Here is an 18,717-nt window from a genome sequence, read left to right as displayed (position 1 = left end):
TACTTTTTTCCCTCCAAATACCTGGGGGCCAAAGTCTGCCAGCCTCGTATACTAGCACCTTGAGGTCAGTAATAACTCAGACTAATAACAGCTTGGCTTCAGATTCTAGGTTAGTTCCAGGTCCCTTCACCCTATGTTTTAATACCAGACATGTAATTCAGAAATCTTCTACCCACTTGTTTAGTGCTTAAATAAACCTTTAAAATACCTTTTAGGATTTGGAGCCTAAAGGGAAAAGAAAGTCATAACTGCTTTTGGGGTAAAATTGCTTGTTAGGAAAACATGTTTTGCAGCAGTGGCTGGAGACCATCCCTCGGCTTGTAGCCGAGGAGACAGCTCTGTGGCCGGGAGCTTTTCCCCACACCCGCTTTTTTTCTGTTCCTGATCTTTCTTCTGGTTCCTCTGTTGACCAGTCTCAATTCCACAGCTGTCTTATTTAGTGGACTTGAAAATCCAATTCTCTTTTACACTCTGCATGATTATATCAGGGTTCTTTGGAGAAACAAAACCAATGTGATAGCTAAACCGAAATTTATTAGGAGGAATTGGCTCACATGATGATGGAGACTGAGAAATCTCATGATCTGCTATCTGCAGGCAAGAGGTTCAGAAAAGCTAGCAGTGCATTTTCCACTCCAAGTCTGAAGGCCCGAGAACCAGGGGACAATACCCTTACTTTAGAGATTACTTTTTATTCTGTTCAGGCCCTCAGCAGATTGGATGATGTCCAGTGAGGCCCACCTGCATTGAAAGGGTGGGTCTTTTTTACCACCTACCACCTAGAATGCTAATCTCTTCAAGGAGCATCCTTCTAGACACCTAGAAGTATTTTGCCGGCCATCTGGGCCTCTGCTGGTCTGGTCAAACTGACACATGGAATAAAAAGTCTCCCATCTGAATGCTTTGAAGTCCTGTACTTGTAATTATATAATTTTCATCAATTTCTGAAGGAACCAGGTAAGCCCAGCTCTCAAAGTCTCCTGGGCCCAGGTCTCTGGACTCTGAGCTCCATAATGAACCACACTGATCATGGTGACTTGCCTGGCCATGTTCCTTGTATGTAGGGTAGGTGCCTCTGTCCTGACAGGCTCCACATTATCCCTCTTGAGGGGTAAATCAGAGTTAGTGTTGATGTAGGTGCCAAGTTCAAGTTTAGGTGCTCCACTTGTAGGTTGGTTGTGCCACCTAGTAGCTACATGGTTGTAAGTGTGTTAGCTTCTCTTGAGCCACTTCTTCCATCTCTAAGTAATAAGGGCCAACAAATTATCTTTTTGTTATAGAGACTAAAGATTGAATATTGATTGTATTTTATAATTCTCTTGAAGTACATTCCAATGTAGCTTCATGTACTCCACACCTTAGCAGACCTGTTCATAGACACATTTTGTCAGGACACGACATATATAGATAGGAAAAATGAGGTCCAAATAAATGAAACTTGGTCCCCACTTTTTTTGGGCAGGATACTGGGGCGTGATCACAAAGGCACTTTTCCACTGAGCTACTTTCCCAGCCCTTTTAAAATTTTTGAGACAGGCTCTCACTAAGTTGCTTAGGGCCTTGCTAAGTTTTCAAGGTTGACCTCAAGCTTATGAACTGTCTCAGCCTTTCAGATTGCTAGGATTACACGCCTGGTTTCCCCCCATCTTTCTAATGACTAAATCGAGCCATAACCTGTGTCTCCTTACCTCTTGGACTCTGGTGTCTGAATTGTGCTTCCAATGCTGAGACCCAGAATGGAGCCAGTCCCCAGTGCACTGTGGTTGTCTCTGCCTGGCTTGCTTTGTGAGCATCCAGCATCCACCAGATTTAGCTCTCCTTCAACCATGGCTGCCTCAGTGTCTTATCGTGGTTGACATTATCTCTCCAGGGACTGCCTTATCCCTGGGATGGTTGATACCAACTCTTAGTCACATTTGGGATGAATGCTAGATATTCCTTGGAAGTTGGCTGGCATGACCCAGATGGTTAGAATACAGTTGCTTACCTTCTCATTTTAGCTTATTTTTCTCACCGGAGCCACCTTTCTTTCATGTCTCAGTATATAAGTGACCAGGTAGCAGTCAATGACTTGTGGGGTTCTGATTCATTGTTGGAGCACCAGCTGTATATGTGCTGGTGAAGTCATTCCTGAAGAACTCTGGAATAAAGGACAGAAATGTCGAGTGTGATAAATGCTATAGTAGAAATTCATAGGGAAAGCCAGGACCGTGGAGAATAACCACTCTGCCTGGGGAGGTACTGGCAGGAAGAGGGAGGGAGGAAGTGACATGTACCCAGGAGGGAGGTAGTGTTACTCTAGGCAGGAGGGAACAGTCTGTATACACCTTGGGGAAGTGACATGTGATATTTTATGGGAATGGCCTGCTGTCTCACATGGCTTGAAGTTTAGGGTCACATCAAGTAAGACTTGTTGACACTAAATTGTAAAGGGCCTCATGAGCTTTAAAAAGCTTGAAGTTCGAGTGGAGGTTTTTGTCGTGATCGGATTTTTGAGACTTGTTAATACAGCAAGAAATTTCACATCAGCAGTGCCGAGTCCCCAGGCACCAGGGGCTTGGCCGCAGTCCTCATCTCTTGGGGTCCGTGCCTCTTCATTACTGTTTACTGGACTCTGCCACTGCAGTTCTATCTATTTCTAGCAAACTGACAACTCTGTAAACACCTGTTTTCCTTTGGCTGCAGAACACAGCATTGTTTTATTAACAGGAGCCACTCTGCCCAGGAAAAACAGCCTGCTTCCTCCAGACTCAGTCTTGTTTTCCAGCTCACCACTGCTGTGAGGAAGCCCAGAGGGGGCTCCTTCCTTTGAGTTCCTTCACCTGTGCTACGTGCCCAGTAAATGAAAAGTCCCTTGCTCCAAATGAGTGTTGATTTCACTCAGTTTTTCTTTTGTGTGTGTAGCGGGGGAAGGCACTGGGAATTGAACCTAGGGGTGCTCTGCCACTGAGCTACACTCTCAGCCCCTTTTTGAGAAAAGGTCTCAAGTGATTGCCAGGCTGGCTGAGAACTTTGGCTACTCTTGTCTCAGCCTCCTGTGTTGCTGGGATGGCAGGTGTGCACACCGTGCCCACCCCTTCTTCTTGAGTTCCACCACCAGAGTTCAGAATGAGAAGTGAGCCTGACCTGCTGGTGCTGGGGTCAGAAGGTGGAGTAGGGCCAGACTCAGTTGTGAGGCTGTCTTAGGAGTGGGCTGCTGACCTCGCCAAGGATCCAGGGACTCCATCTTTCTGCCCCACAGCTTGCCACACACCTATCCAAACAACCTCATCTCAAAGTTTTCACATAACTTTGCCAAGTGTCATCTCTCCTGTGCTCATTTTCTTTAATTTTTTTTTAATTTTCCTTGTCCCTTCATCTGCTTTCCCGATTCCCACTCTGCATCTTCCTCCCCTTTAGCACCCTGATGCTCACATTTGCCCACTTGCGGACATTTGCCTTGATTCAACACAGCCTACTTTCCTTTTGTTAAAGTTATGGTTTAGTAATGACAATGTTTCACAGATGGCATCTCTTTTAATCCTTTTAATAACTTTATACTTTACTATAAGGCAACTCTTACATTTTATTATTCCTGTGTTATAGATCAGGAAACGGACACACGGTCTGCAGGCTAGCCAGGTAGTAAATCCACAGTTGGTGCTTTCGGGGACCCAGAGCTCTGCATGTGAGGTCCACTGAATGCCAAAGGCTAGGCTGTCAACTTGGCTGTGGACCTAATCTAATGGCTGATAGGTTAGAGGCCTTTTCTCCGCTTTGTCTTGAATAAATAAACGAATCTAAATTTTAAGAATTGAGATACGATGTGTGTTTCATGTATGTATAGCTCAGCTGCTTTTAACTAAGGGCTCCCACCCATGGAACCAACCCTGGATCAGGGATCCTAAAGCCTTCATGTTTCCCTTCATGTCACCAACAGTAACCCCCACCCTGACCTTCAGTATCACTGATGACTTTGCTGGTGTCTGAACTTGTGTAAATGCAGTCATACCATGTATAGTCTTTTGTGTTTGCACTCATTCTGAATTCAGGTTTGAGGGATATTTATAAATACTATAGTTCACCTTATCTTATAGTATTCTTTCTCATGGTTTCAGTTACCCGTGGTCAAGTGCAGTCTGAAAGTATTAAGCAGAAGTCCAGAAATAAACAATTTACTCTGTGTGTGTGTTGGTCCTGGGGATTAAACCCAGAGGTGTTGTACCACTGAGCCACATCCCCAGCCCTTTTTATTTTTTAGTTTTAAAGCAGGGTATCACTAAAAGATTCTGGGCTTGAACTTGGACTCCTCCTGCCTCAGCCTCATGTGTTGCTGGGATTACAGGTGTGCACCTCTGCACCCACTATAATTCACAAGCTTTAAGTTGTGTGCATTTCTGAGTAGTGTGATAAAATCTCACACTGTGCTACTCCATCCTGCCTGGAATGTGAATCATCCCCCTGTATGGTGTATCCACATTGTATATGCTACCTGCACTATAACAATTGATCTGATAACTGCCTTAGTTATCAGATCAATTGTTATAGTGCTGTAGTGCTAAGGTAACCCTTATTAGACTTACTAGAGGACCCAAGGCACAAGAGTAGCAATGCTGGCAATTCAGATATACTGAAGAAAAGCTGTGAAGTGTTTCCTCTATGTGGAAAGGCAAAAAGTAAAAAATTTTGAGAGAGATCGCATTCTCATAACTTATATTAGCATGCATTGCTATAATCATTGATTTTATTATTAATTTTATTAATCCCAATATGCCTCTTTTGAATATTAAACTTTACCATAGGTATGTATGTACAGGGGAAAAAAGCACAGTAAGTATATAGAGAGTTCTGTGCTCTCTGGTTTCAGGCATCCTCCAGGGGTTTGGAAATATACCCGCCATGAATAAAGGGGGTTGACTTACCCCTATCTCTTTATAGATTCCCTTCCTTGATTGTTTTTACTTTTTATAATTCATCAACCAATAGAGAAGTTTCCTTTTCAGACTTCTTTAACATTGTCATAATGTGCCATTAATATGGTCTCTGAGGAGGTTCCTGTTATTTTTGTAGGTGAATAAGTGATGCCTACATCTGATTCACCCCACTTCTTTTCCTTCCGCTGGATTTCTCCTTGAGACCATCAGCCCTTTGCTTTGTTCTGGTTTGTTCATTCGATGCGGCTCCCCAGCACAGCGGGTGCTGCCTGCTTCCTCAGAGGCCCCCTTGACTGATGTATTAACATCCATATGGGTTTCCCCTGGGACAGACAAATGTTCACAGCTTCTGGCAGCAGTTCGCTGCACTGTGAATCAATTTTAAATTGCCTCAGTATGATGATCGCAGACCTCCTGTGCAGTTTAAAGAAGAGGACACCTGGGAGAGAAGTGGGTGTCTTCCAAAGACCAGCATACAGATCTCCCTTCTGTCCTTCGTGCATCTATTTTAATCTGGAACATTCAATTCTATAATAAGCAGGGTTCCAGTTGAAGTAAGATAAAATTTTCTTCCCCTGAAAATCTGGGATTACTGAAGGGGCATCTGATGGGAAGTTGGTGCCCACCTTAACTGATGGTGTACAGAGAGCAGGACCTACCTCCACCTATGCCATTGCTGTCATAGCAAGGGGACTTTCAGAAGAAGCTCCTTTCTCCTCCTTAGCTATATATACAACCCAGTTGTTTTATTTTGTAGAATTTCACTTGTCATTTCTTCAACATCACCTAGAAAGTTTGTCACTTTTGCACCCTGGTCATGGTGCCTGATAGCTGGTCATAGAGCTAGCCACTGGACTTCACTCTACTAGAGTTATTGGGAGTCCAAAATTCTTGTAGGAATAGGATTGAATAAACTAAAACCCCTGCAGTTCAGCAGTCATCTTTAAAAACAACAAAGTACGATTTGATTATAATTCCCATACTAAGTGGCATAGCTACCCATTCATCTAACTGTAATATTCATATATTGAAATGTTATGTGAACTTTGTATATTGCTAAGACAACCAAAGAATCCTGCTGGATAAAAACATGAGATTTAGCCTGCCGTGGTGGTGCACGCCTGTAATCCTAGCAACTCTGGAGGCTGAGGCAGAAGAATGGCGAGTTTGAGAGCAGCCTGAGTAACCTAGTGAGACCCTGTCTCAAAGTGAAAGGGCTGGATATGTAACTCAATGGCAGAGTGCTTGAGTAGTACACATGACACCCTGAGTTCAATGCACAGTACCACCACCCCCCCCCCGCAAAAAAAAGGATGTAATGATTCAGTGATGGGAGGGCTTTGAGGTATATTGTTTTATATGCATAATTATTTCTCAGAATATTATACATGGTTCCCATGATATGTGCTCATTTTTCAAACCAAGAGTGATATTAAATGAGTTATTGGAACCAGTTTTCCAGGAGATAACAAATATAAAAGATTATGTTTTTTGAGGGATATTAAAGTCCATGTATGTGATATTTTGCTTTTATAAAGGGAATATAATAGCCTGCATTTTATTTCCAAGGAAAAGTATGTGAGTTTAAAGCTTAGGCAAATAGAGACTTGATATCTTATTATCAATTTTCAATTTTGTACCTGCTAATTTATAGGACAGAATTTGAGTTAGTATTAAAATGAAAATTTTAATGAGCGTAGTGCATTCCACTATTGTCATGTATTTAATAAATAAATAAATAATGAAAATTTAAGCTCTGCATTAATAACTCATGATGTTTACATATGTAAAGGTGTCAATGACAAGTTCCAGAAAGGACCTAGGCCTACCCAGTGGGGTTGTGAGAAGGAGGAGATTATACATACTCCATTTAGTGTTTGTTGTTTGAACTTCTAGCTGTCCTGGTAATGCCTCAGATAAGACAAGGAAAGTTGTAATGTTCACCTGGGGTATGCAGAATTCTATCCATTGGGAGGTGGAGTGAAAACACTTCTTTTTTCTACCATCCTCTCTCCTGTTTTTGTGCATGTTTTATAATGTCCATAATATTTTTTTTTCTTGGAGCTTAAATAATAATTTGACTCTTGACATGGAAATAGAAATGTGCAACTAGGATTCAGTTCATTTGTTTGTAATGGGAGAAAAGACAACCTTGTAGCTTAAGTAATATAGAAGTTATTTCTTTCTCTTTCCTATAAAAGACACTGCCAGCAGCCCAAGGCAGGTATCAGAGCCCCATGATATAACAGGGTCTCTGCATCTATCTTTCTGTTCTCCCTCCCTTAGCAGTTAATTTCCATCTTCAAAGAGACCTTGTGGTCCCAAAAGGCTGCAGAAACTCCAGTCATCTTGCTTGTAGTTCAGGCATTGGGAAGGAGCAAGAGAAGAGACCAGGCATACCCTCTCTTTACTTCTTTTTTCTTTTAAAAAATTGATAAACTTCAGTTTTTAGAATAGTAATTTTAGGTTCACAGCAAAATTGAGCAGAAAGCACAGAGTTCCCTTATGACCTTTTCTCACCTGTATTTCAAATGAAAAACTTAGGTAAAGTGACACCCAGCAGCTTCTGCCTACACCTCATTGGTCCTGATATGGGCACTACCTGGCCAGAGCAGAGCTGGGAAGAGCAGTCTTAGCTGGGAGCTCTGCTGCCTGAGGCTAAACGGGTTAGTGATGAAGGTAGGCAAGGGAGATTGTTAAATAGGAAACCTAAAATCTCTATCACAAAGATTTTAGGTTTCCTATTTAATTTGCTTTTTTTTTTTTTTTCTATTTTGTTTGCTTTAAAGATTTTAGGTTACCTAAAATCTTTAAAGCAAACAAAACAAAAGTCTTACTGGGAGCAGTGGCACGTGCCATGGTCTCACTGAGCCCAGCAGTTTAGAGACCAGCCTGGGTAACATAGCAAGACCCACTTTAAAAAAATTACTTAAGTAAATCTCTTGTCACAGAGCCACTTGATGTAAGAGAATCTCTTTTTGGTTATTTAGAAATAGTTTGAGCCTCAGCTTTAAATGAGTGTGTTTTAAAAGTTGTGTTTTTTGTTGTTGTTGTTCATTAGCATTGAAATACACGACTTACTATGTGTAGTTATGAGTTCTTAAGGGCTTTGTTTTAAACCCTGAAAATGATCATTTTAAATCATACTAAGAAATCATACAATTATATGAGATACATGGGAGGGGATATTTTATGCTAATTTGGAAGCACATTGTTTTATAATGTGATTTGACAGAATGCTTTATAGAATGGGTAAGCACAGGTTTTTAGTCTTAATTTTTTTTTTTTAAATAGAGTTCAAGAGAAGTTTCTTTTGGCACGTCCTAGATTCCAGCTATCATTTATTTTAGATGTGTTCCATCAGTAAGCTCTTCAACTCGAATTGATTTCAAAAGGGGAACCATCCCAAGGGAAGCTTTGCTCTTCATTGCCTTCCTTCTAGAGCAGAACCAGGGTCATGACTGATTCCTTCACGCTCAGTGTGTTTTCTGTCTTCTCTCCAATTCTCCCCTCTCCAAAAGTGCCTACTCCTTCCACGTCACTGCAGATGGTCAGATGCAGCCTGTGCCCTTTCCCCCCGATGCCCTCATTGGACCCGGAATCCCCCGACACGCTCGCCAGATCAACACCCTCAACCATGGGGAGGTGGTGTGTGCAGTGACCATCAGCAACCCCACGAGGCACGTGTACACAGGAGGCAAGGGCTGTGTCAAGGTCTGGGACATCAGCCACCCTGGCAACAAGAGCCCTGTCTCTCAGCTTGACTGTCTGGTGAGTGAGCAGGAACTGGTGCACAAGGGTAATTTCTCCCCCGAGACTCAATAAGGAAATCGCTGTCCAGGCCTGGGTTTTATTCCCATTAGGAGGAAATGGAAGCCCCTTCTGTTTCCTGTGTTAGCTGCATAACCCCCCACCCCTCCCTTAAAAGTGAAGGTTTCATTTGTTGCTGTTGCTGTGGTTAGAGCCCAGTGTTGATGGATTTCTTTTTTAAAATATTTTACAGTGGTTTGCAGAAAGCTGTCCTTGTGTAGCTGTGTATTATAAAGGGGGGTTTTCCAGTGAGTGCAAGAAAACACAGTGAGGCCTGGACTCTGATCCCTGCAATCCATTCCACTTTTAATTTCCCTACAGCCTTCAAATAAATATTGAATAGTAAACATTGGATAATGTGGCATGAAAGCCATTCTGAACAGGGTCTGTGTTGTTAGGGAGAGCTGGAGAGCTGGTTTGGTTTCACTACCTTAAGTTCAGGAAAGGGCTGAGGGAGACACTGCAGGGGATCAGGATGTCAGTCAAACAGGAGCAATAGGAACACTTTTACAGGGCACATAAGCCAGCATCTGAGGATGCCAGTTTGCATTTTTCTGGGACATAGACACTCCAGGACATATTCTGGTCTCTAAAGTGTAACCCTAGGATTTACAGACCTTATACCATTGCCCTTACGCACACTGTCAACTGGGCTGCCCTGCTTTGCCCATCCAGGATGATGTCAGCCTGCCTTCCACCATCTCAGATGGCTCAGTTTACCCACTCCCTGCCTGACTGGAAGAGTGTTTCCAAAAAGCAGAGTGGCAGTGTTTTTGAGATACACAGACTTGGGGTAGTTATTACTGTATTTTTTAAATCAAACAACATAAAAATATCTCCTGTGGAGGGAGGAGGAGTGGGAACATTTAGGTTAATTTCAGGGCATGAAATTGACCAAATGATGTCACATGCGTGTACGTATATATCGCACTGAATTCCACTAGTATGTGTAATTATAATACACCAAGAAAATTTTTAAGACAAAGACCGCCTTTAATGAAACTTACACTTCAACATATTCTGTAGTAGTAGGAGTTATTCTCTTTTAAAGTTGGTGCTTAAAGTTTCTCTGATCTTTGAAAGATAGACCACTTTTAAGCATACCCATTGGGATTCGAGTTGGAGGATAGCACATCCATTGAGGTTCTAGAGGTGGGTCATATTAGGCCCTTTTTTATACATGTTGGGTTGACGGCATGATGTTCTTGGACTGATTTCCTGGGCTTTTGGATTGAGGGGCTCACACATGGATAAACCCTATGTTACAATTAGAGAAGCAGCTGTTACATTTTTAAGATCCTCTGACTAAGAAAGATATAGTTAACAATAATGGAAACCAGAACATGCACAGTGGGTCTGCATTTTTTTCCAAACAGAGGGGAAGAGGTAAATGATTGATTGACCAGATTCAAAAGTGGTGTCTAGGTGTAGCAGTGCATGCAGACCTGCCTTACCACCTGGTTACTTTCAGGGCTTTCTGAGGCAGGGAGTCAGGAACAGTGATCTGACATCACACATGATTGAGCAAGCCTATGAGTTAGTTTGGAAGGGGACAGTGGCAGTTGGGCCCTTATATTTACTATAGAAATAGGAGTCTGTGAAATGCCACTCTGAAGTCAAAACCCATGATAGCAGTTAGTGAACGCGGCACTGTTATTGCTTGGTAATGCATCATAGCAATTGAATTATGTTTATTTCACAGAATAGAGATAATTATATCCGTTCGTGTAAATTGCTCCCTGATGGCTGCACTCTCATTGTGGGAGGGGAAGCCAGCACTCTTTCCATTTGGGACCTGGCTGCTCCAACCCCTCGCATCAAGGCAGAGTTGACATCCTCGGCCCCTGCCTGCTATGCCCTGGCCATCAGCCCTGACTCCAAGGTCTGCTTCTCATGCTGCAGTGATGGCAACATCGCCGTGTGGGACCTACACAACCAGACACTTGTGAGGTGAGCACCAGCGGTTTACTCAGAGAGGAGTGGATGGCCTCAGGAGAAGACCCCTCTGCGCCTCTGCTTCTCTGGCTGCCCCCAGGCAGCAGTCCATCTGTGAAGAGCCTACTGTGTGCCAGGTGTGGAGCTAGGTGCTCCAGGGAACTTTTGGTCCTGGTGCTGTGCCGGACGGTGACCAGGACTTCATCCTTTTCTTGTTCCTATTCTTCAGTGTGCATATAGAAGCCAAGTTTAGCTTTTGCCAAGGGGTGGCATAGCATAACATGAATTACATGGAAGCATGAAGGGCTCTCAATTCTAGATGTTTTTGGCCTTGTCTAGAACCTTGTTTATGCAAACAGAAGTCAACTGATAAGATAACCAAAAAAAAAAAAAAAAAAGTCAACAAAAGGACATCAGAAAGGAAAAAAGGAGAGTCCATGAATTGAATCCACAAAATGGTTTTAAAATATCCATGTTTCTCAATAAGTAAATAAAAGACTCATTTAGGGGTCGTTCCACTCAGGAGTGAACAGGGCTCTGCTTGCTTCCTGGAATCTGCCCTCCTCACCCTGGCAACTGCTGTGGCTCGGCTGCCCTGGCTGGTGCTCACACAGAAGCATTACGGGAAAGTCTTCTAAAAGTAAAGCACTAACAAAACATCAATGGTAGAAGTCCGGGTGTGCTTGGCTTTTTGCCACATTTTATCTGTGCTCAGAAACCATCTTGTTCATGCTGTGGTTTGAGGCCTGTGGCTCATTAGGCTGGCCCCCTCTAATGCTTTTGGTTGTGTGTGTGCACAGAAAAGGGATGACCCAGAGACATCATCGAAGCAGCGCACTCTTTCTTTAAACCTTCTTGTAGAAACCCAGTGTCACCAAGCCCAGCTCTGTCTCTGCATGCGAATGACATTTGTGACATAGTGCAGAGTGAGCAAAATGGACTTGTGGAGCTGGAGCCCAAAGTCCCTTTTAGCCTAGCTACAGTTACTTGGTTTAATTTTTTTTCCTTCCTCCTTTTCTCCCTCCCTCCCAAATTCAAATTGTAAGCACTTTTCAGATATTAGCCCATTTAGTTCTTATAACATCTGCACTGCTATTCTCCACATTTTGTAGATGAAAAACCTGACGTACAGAGTTATTTGCCATGGGTCACACAGTCAGATACGGAAGAGCTGAAATTGGAGCCCAGACATCCTGCTCTCCTGTCTGTGCCCAGAACACCTGCTCTGTGCTGGCTCTCTTGAAGTCAGTGCCTATTAGATGTAAGAGGGTAGGGCTCGACACATCTCTTTCTCAATTTGGACTGACTGCATGTGACTGCTGTGTGTGACAGGGCAAAGAAGAATCTTTGTGCGCCTGTGACCCTGCACATTCTGCCTTCTGGTCTGGTAGCTTGGGAGTAATGTGGAGATATTCTCTTGGAGGGTGGTAGGATGGAGGAACATCCATTGGGAGCTGTGAGTTGATAGAGAGTGATATTTAGGGTGAAGGATTAAACATTTGCTGAGTTGAAGAGATGAAAAGAAGTCAGACTGGAGGGAAGAGGGAATCCCTGAATTGCCAAAACAATTTGAAGGAAAGAAACACAGGCAAGGCAGTGCCTGGGGGACTTGTAGGGGGGACTTGGAGGAGTACTGGCCTGGTTGGGATGCTGTGCCTGGCTACAGTGGGGGAAAGATTTGGGGCATGTGGGAAAAGAGGTCCTGGGACAATTGTAGATATTCAGAATAGCTTATAGAGGGTAAATTTTTTGAAATAATGGTTCTCGTCTTGGCTCAGGGCAACAGTGGTAATTTTTCCTTCCCTTATACTCTTTCAAATTCCAAGCTCGTCTTAAAAGTTTGGAGCTCTGAGTGGGTGCAGTAGCATACACCTGTAATCCCAGCAATTTGAGAGGCGGAGGCAAGAAGATTGCAAGTTCAAGGTCAGCCACAGCTACTTAGTGAGGCCCTGTCTCAAAATAAAAAGGACTGGGGATGTAGCTCACTGGTAGAATGCTCCTGGATTCAATTCTCAGTACCCCCCCTACCCCGCCCCCCCCCCAAAAAAAAAGAATTTGGAGCTCGGTGGGAATAATTAGGTTTGCATTCTAGAGGAAGAAAAGGCATGGAAACCTTCTTCTGAATGTCAGAATTCCCAAGCACTTCTTTGCCAGGTCTTGCCAGGTTCTGAAGGTGGATCCTGATCTGTCCTGGCCAGTTCTGCCAACTCCCTCTCAGCATACAGAACCAAGTCCCTGATAGTCACCATCATGGACCACCAGCCTTGGTGACCTCCCCATAGCAGGTCCCACCTGTTGCCTTGTATGCCACTTGTGCTCAGCAAATCCCTGGCCTAGTTGGTTTTGGTGGTGCTTTTTGAATGCTGTATGAGATTTTCCTGTCATGAAAAACCTTGTGCTCAGCTTGAAGACAAGGTCTTGCCAAAGTGTCCACCAATCTGCCTCCGTAATTATTTTGGTCTCTGCCCTGTGCCTCTGAGGTCAGGAGGCCAGCGTGACCCTTTGTCTCGGGGAGTCCAGATTTCCTAACACAGGGCTCTTTTTAATTCAGAAAGCAAGGTTGAGCAAACAGGTGATCTCATGGTTTGCTGGGAGGAAGGGCATTGCCATGTTGATTTGCTCATTGAATGAGAATACTTCTGTCCCAGTGCTTACAAGGTAGCCACTTTCCTGGATTCAAGTTTCACCACTGAAGTACAGTACCTTAATCTTTCCTTAAGGCATACACTTGAGATTTTGTGTGTTTGTCCTTTGTTTCTTTTAACACTTAAACACTTTCCAGAGCTGGGAGGAGTTTTCTCTTCTAGACAGATTTCATCAAAGAAGCCATAGTAGCATATTTGACTTCTGGGTAGCAACCTCCAATGGCAGTGCATTTGTTTAGCCCTTGGATTGTGAAAAAAGAAAATAAAATCTGCAGGTGCTGTTTCCTTTCCTCCTCGGGGGAAGGTTAGTTTGATCTTACACATCAGCAGACACTGACGAGATGACATACAGAGAGTCCAAAACTAACAACACAACAGTGTTTACCTTGAGCTCTGGCAGGAAATCATTATTCAATCTGGTTTGTTTTATCAGGCAATTTCAGGGCCACACAGACGGAGCCAGCTGTATTGATATATCTAATGATGGCACCAAGCTCTGGACGGGCGGTTTGGACAACACAGTCAGGTCCTGGGACCTGCGCGAGGGGCGGCAGCTGCAGCAGCATGACTTCACCTCACAGGTACTGAATGGCTTTCGCTTGCCCTGGAATCTCTGAGGTGGCCTGTGTGGGACATCCTTCCCACCCCAGGATAATGGCAGTAGGACAAACAGATCGGGGTTAAATCTGAGAGAACTGATTCAAATAAACAAACCAAAACCCCCTGAAACTCCTCAAGTGGCTTCTAAAATCCTGTGGGTTAAAACATGTTAACTGCTTTATTTCGAGATGTGTTTGTTTAGGGAATTCATACAGTGAAGACTATATCCAGCTCTGCTGGTGTGTGGTACCTATTCTTACCATCTAATGTGGAGTGAGAGATGATTATTTGATTCTCATTTAAATAGAGCTTGAAGAATATTCAGGGTAGGGAAAGTCACAACAGCTCTGAAAGTTCATTCATTTGCCCTGCATCAAGGAGCCTTAAAAAGTGTAGTAGGCCAGGCACAGTGGCAGATGCCTGTAATTCCGGCAACTCAGGAACCTGAGGAAGGAGAATCTCAAGTTCAAGGCCAGCTGGCAACTTAGTAAAACCTTGTCCTCGAATAAAAAAGGCTGGAGATGTAGCTGAGTGGTTAAGTGCCCATTGGTTCAATCCCCAGTACTTTAAAAAAAAAAAAAAAAATGCAGCATTATCTCAGTGGATGCCCATCTTATTACTTATCCTATGAAAAATGGACTCATGGCCAGCTAGTGTAGCGCCCCCTTGCCCGCAAGGAAGACGCAACACTCAGGAATCTTCTTTCAGCAGTTTATTCAGGCCCCTGACAGTCCTTCTCCTCAGTTCTCTTCTTCAGTTCTCTCTCTCGGATGCCCCTCCCAGCCTTAATAAAGCATCTCAAGCCCCAATGCAAAGCAGCCACGTGGAGCTTTCTCATAGAGTGATGAAAAGTCATGTGCCAACTCTCCCAAACAAGGAGTTGTTTATCACAGACCACAGCAGAGCCAGCGCCATCATGTAATGGCGACCATAATTTACATAAACGGCAGAAACGGCTCACCACAAGCTAGATTTATAGAGTTTTGAAATAATATAAAAATGGCAACTTTGTGGATTGTGGAAAGTAGTTTTTTGAGTGTCTGGCTCTAGAATTGTTTTGGGTTAAGAGTGTGCTTGCCATTTTAAGTGCTTTCTGCTGGTAGAATTGTTCTTTTGATCATTACTTGGCACTTTCAGACCCTTTTTTGGCATTAAAATAATGCAGCCCAGAAAAATAGGACTCCTAACACATTTTATGTTTCTATTAACATTTGGTTGATTTTTTTTTTCATAATCTTCCCTGTGGTACCCTTTCCTTATATCCTAATAAGTAGGATATTATTTTTGGCTTCTCCTTTTTTAAAAAAAAATTATGGAAATTTTCAAATTTATACAAATATAGAAAGTGTTCAAATGTATCTGAAAATACAGAGTACTGTTTGTAGATGCTTATCCTTCAGCTTTGGTGGTTATCAGTTCATGGCCAGTCTTGTCTCTCTGTCATCCTCACCCCAAGCACAGTAAATTCTAGATGTCATTTTATCCCTGAGTATTTTCATCAGTGACTCTAAAAAGATAGGGATGGCTTTAAAACACACAAACAGATGCCAGTATTATTAAGAATAATTCCTTAATTTCATCACGTATGAGGGAAGTGTTCAAAGTTTTCCAGCTGTTCCATGAAGGTTTTTGACACTTGGTTCGTCTGGGCTGGGTCTCTTGTCCTTGTCCACTTTCCCACAGTCTGGATTTGGCTGATCCCCTCTGTCCTTACTCCTGCTCCCCCCCACCCGCCTTTCTGGTTGCCTTTTCACTTCCTAAGTTTATTGAGCAAAATAATCAGTGACCCTGTTCTGCTTCTTACAGATCTTCTCCCTGGGATACTGCCCAACTGGGGAGTGGCTAGCTGTGGGCATGGAGAGCAGCAACGTGGAAGTGCTGCATGTGAACAAGCCTGACAAGTACCAGCTGCATCTCCACGAGAGCTGTGTGCTGTCCCTCAAATTTGCTTATTGTGGTGAGTTCCACTGAAAGGAAACTGGAGGTCATTGATGGCCTAAATGGAAGATACTTCTAAAAAAAATCTGGTTAGAGATCCTATCTGGAAAAAATGTTGTTCTCCGAGCAGCTGGATGCAATAATTCTATTGTTTTAATATGTTCCTCCAAGCATGGTAATGTCTGTTTCAGTCTGTTTTGCTAATTTGAGAAAAGTCAGCAGGAGATAAAATTGCCTAATACAAGGTTTGGACACATACTTGTTTTGAGTGAGGGTGTGGGTCAATTGTTACCACTCTGCAGAAGAAGGGCAGGCAGGAATCTTTAGAAGAATCGGGCAGGAACAGTGGAAGTCATTGTGAACTGGCCAAGATGAGGAACCCAGGGTTAAAAAAAGGGGGGGGTTAGCTATACCTTTATTCTTCCATGTTACAGCAAGGAGAAAAGTTCATGTGAAGACTGTACTTGTGCTCTGGGTGGATAGGTGAAAGGATAAAGGGATTAGTTAGCTGACATTCATTGAGCACAATCTATATGCTGTATAACATGACTGGCATTTTGCAAAAGTTCAACATTTGGGGCTGGGTGTTAGGCAGTATTGGGAGTTGAACCCAGGGTCTCATGACTGCTGAGACTCATACCCAGATCTGTTTTTTTTTTTTTTGAAAGAGAGAGAGAGAATTTTAATATTTATTTTTTAGTTTTGGGCAGACACAACATCTTTGTTTGTATGTGGTGCTGAGGATCGAACCCGGACCGCACGCATGCCAAGCAAGCGCGATACCGCTTGTGCCACATCCCCAGCCCCCAGATCTGTTTTATTTTAAAATTTGAGACAGGGTTTTGCTGAGTTGCTTGGGGCCTTATTGAGTGGTTGAGGCTGGTCTTGAATTTGCAATCTCCTGCCTCGGCCTTCCAGGTCACTAGGATTACAGAAGTGTGCCACTGTGCCCTATTAAATTCAATATTTAATTCTTTGCAATCCCATTTAGTCATGAGGAGACTGTCCAAAGTGAAACAACTTCACTGATTCAATATTTGAGGGGCTACTATGTGTTGAATATGGTCGTACAAGTCGTGTCCAGTGACTAATGAGGTTGTCACCCTCTTCTACTGGGATCATACAGATAATTCACTGGGGAGCCCAGATTTAAAACCTCTACTCAGGTCATAGACCAATTCTTTTGATATGATTATTCATGCAATAGCAGTGCTCTGTTTGATTAAGTTCAAGGTGCCAACACTATTATAGGAATTTTAATTTTGTTAAAAACTTCGTATTTTTTGTTAATTCTAGGTAAGTGGTTTGTGAGTACTGGAAAAGATAACCTCCTCAATGCTTGGCGAACCCCCTATGGAGCCAGTATATTCCAGGTATGTAAAAACTCCTTACCTAGTAGAATGGTAATTCGACAACAGCGTCACCTGTGAAACCAGAAGTGAAGGAACCATGGAGGGAGCAGGGCCCCTTTGTACCCAGGTTCCACATTAAACACTTACCCATTGTTTTCTCTTCCAGTCCAAAGAGTCCTCGTCAGTGCTCAGCTGTGACATCTCTGTGGATGATAAATACATAGTCACTGGCTCAGGGGATAAGAAGGCCACAGTCTATGAAGTCATCTACTGAAAACATGGAATTTAACGTTTATAGTTGAATTGGGCCAAAATGTTTTGAATTTGTAGAAATAGAAAAGTTGTAACTTTAAAAGAAAACACACACACACACACAGACCTGTTTCCAAACCTTGACACAAAACTACTTTGAGTCTACAAAGAGGAGGCAACGATTCCGTCAACAGAAGGTCGCCTACCTAGACCAAATGGAGCACCGAGACCACCTGGACAGAGGGGCCAAGGGGCGTAGGACTGAGGAACGGAATCTGCCAACCTGAGCTGCAGCCGGTTCTCGTCTCGCTGGAGGATCTGTCGCCCACACCTGGCCTGAGTGAAATTTCCTTCCTGTCCTTGCACTTCACCTTGCGTTCCGTCCTTTGTAGAGCAGTGGTGTCTCCAATGAACTTGTTTCCTGGTTTTGCATCTTGTGAAATGTTTTTTTGTATTTTTGTTGAAGGTTAAACATTTGTATAAATTGTAAATATATTTGGTTTAATACAGTAAAGCCTTTAGTACCAATAAGTGGTTCTCCTTCTCCTTCTTTACTGTTGTTAATCAAAGCTTTGGGATCATCCACGTGGGTTTGGTAAGTAGAGTCCATACATTTGTAGAAGAAGTTTGAAAATGTGTTTCTTTCTTCGTGCGTGTGGTTGTGGACTCCTGCTCGTGAAAACAGAACCCATCAAACGCTTCTGACTTTCTGGAAACTCAAGAGTAAGAATCGCGAGCAACTGAAGGTATATTAATGGCAGTTTAATTTAGGAAACTACAGTTACTTATTCTTCAAGAGTCTTTTTTGTTTGTTGTTATGAAACTCTTGTGCTTCAAGGTCACAAATTAAGGTCTACTTTTTCCTGGTGACTCATTGGACGGCAGAATATCTCTTTTCTCTGGAAAGTTCCATCTTTTCAAATCTATATGTCTTCATAAGCTTCACATTTCAAAAAATGTTAGGTGACTTGGGTTTTATATTATAATTTATGCTGCTCAGAGAGCTCCAGAGTTCATGTCCCCATAAGAGAAAGGTGGAAAGCTGACCTGCTTCAACTTCATTAATACTTATTTAATCTATTATATAATTTACTTAATCCAGCCATATCTAGCACTCAGCCCCACTCTCTCATTAAGGCTATCCCTGCATTTCCAGCCATTGCAATCTGTCATTATTCTTTGGTCTTTATCTTTGTGAACAAGGTTTTACTAATTTGATTAGATGAAATCTGTAACCCTAGGCTTTTAATAAGTTGCCAAGCATGTTTCCCC

At 42.9% G+C, this 18,717-nt stretch overlaps 1 protein-coding gene across 6 annotated transcripts in view; it reads left to right on the top strand.

Annotated features, from left to right (window-relative positions):
• LOC107148300 (transducin-like enhancer protein 1) overlaps positions 1-17,976 on the top strand; it is a 61,328-nt gene extending 43,352 nt beyond the window's left edge. For all 6 annotated transcript variants that reach the window (XM_015492957.2, XM_015492959.2, XM_015492956.2 and 3 more), the window contains 6 exons: positions 8,435-8,684; positions 10,426-10,673; positions 13,737-13,884; positions 15,710-15,860; positions 17,138-17,214; positions 17,360-17,976. In XM_015492957.2, coding sequence (XP_015348443.1) covers positions 8,435-8,684; positions 10,426-10,673; positions 13,737-13,884; positions 15,710-15,860; positions 17,138-17,214; positions 17,360-17,467 — 982 coding nt within the window. In that variant the 3' untranslated portion in view covers positions 17,468-17,976. The remainder of the gene's footprint in view (positions 1-8,434; positions 8,685-10,425; positions 10,674-13,736; positions 13,885-15,709; positions 15,861-17,137; positions 17,215-17,359) is intronic.
• The last annotated feature ends 741 nt before the right edge of the window (positions 17,977-18,717 follow it).

Source organism: Marmota marmota, unplaced genomic scaffold (genome assembly GCF_001458135.2).
Source record: "Marmota marmota marmota unplaced genomic scaffold, marMar, whole genome shotgun sequence".
Taxonomy (NCBI): domain Eukaryota; kingdom Metazoa; phylum Chordata; class Mammalia; order Rodentia; family Sciuridae; genus Marmota; species Marmota marmota.
The sequence above is the reverse complement of the archived record's forward strand: the minus strand, read 5'-3'. Positions and strand labels throughout refer to the sequence as shown.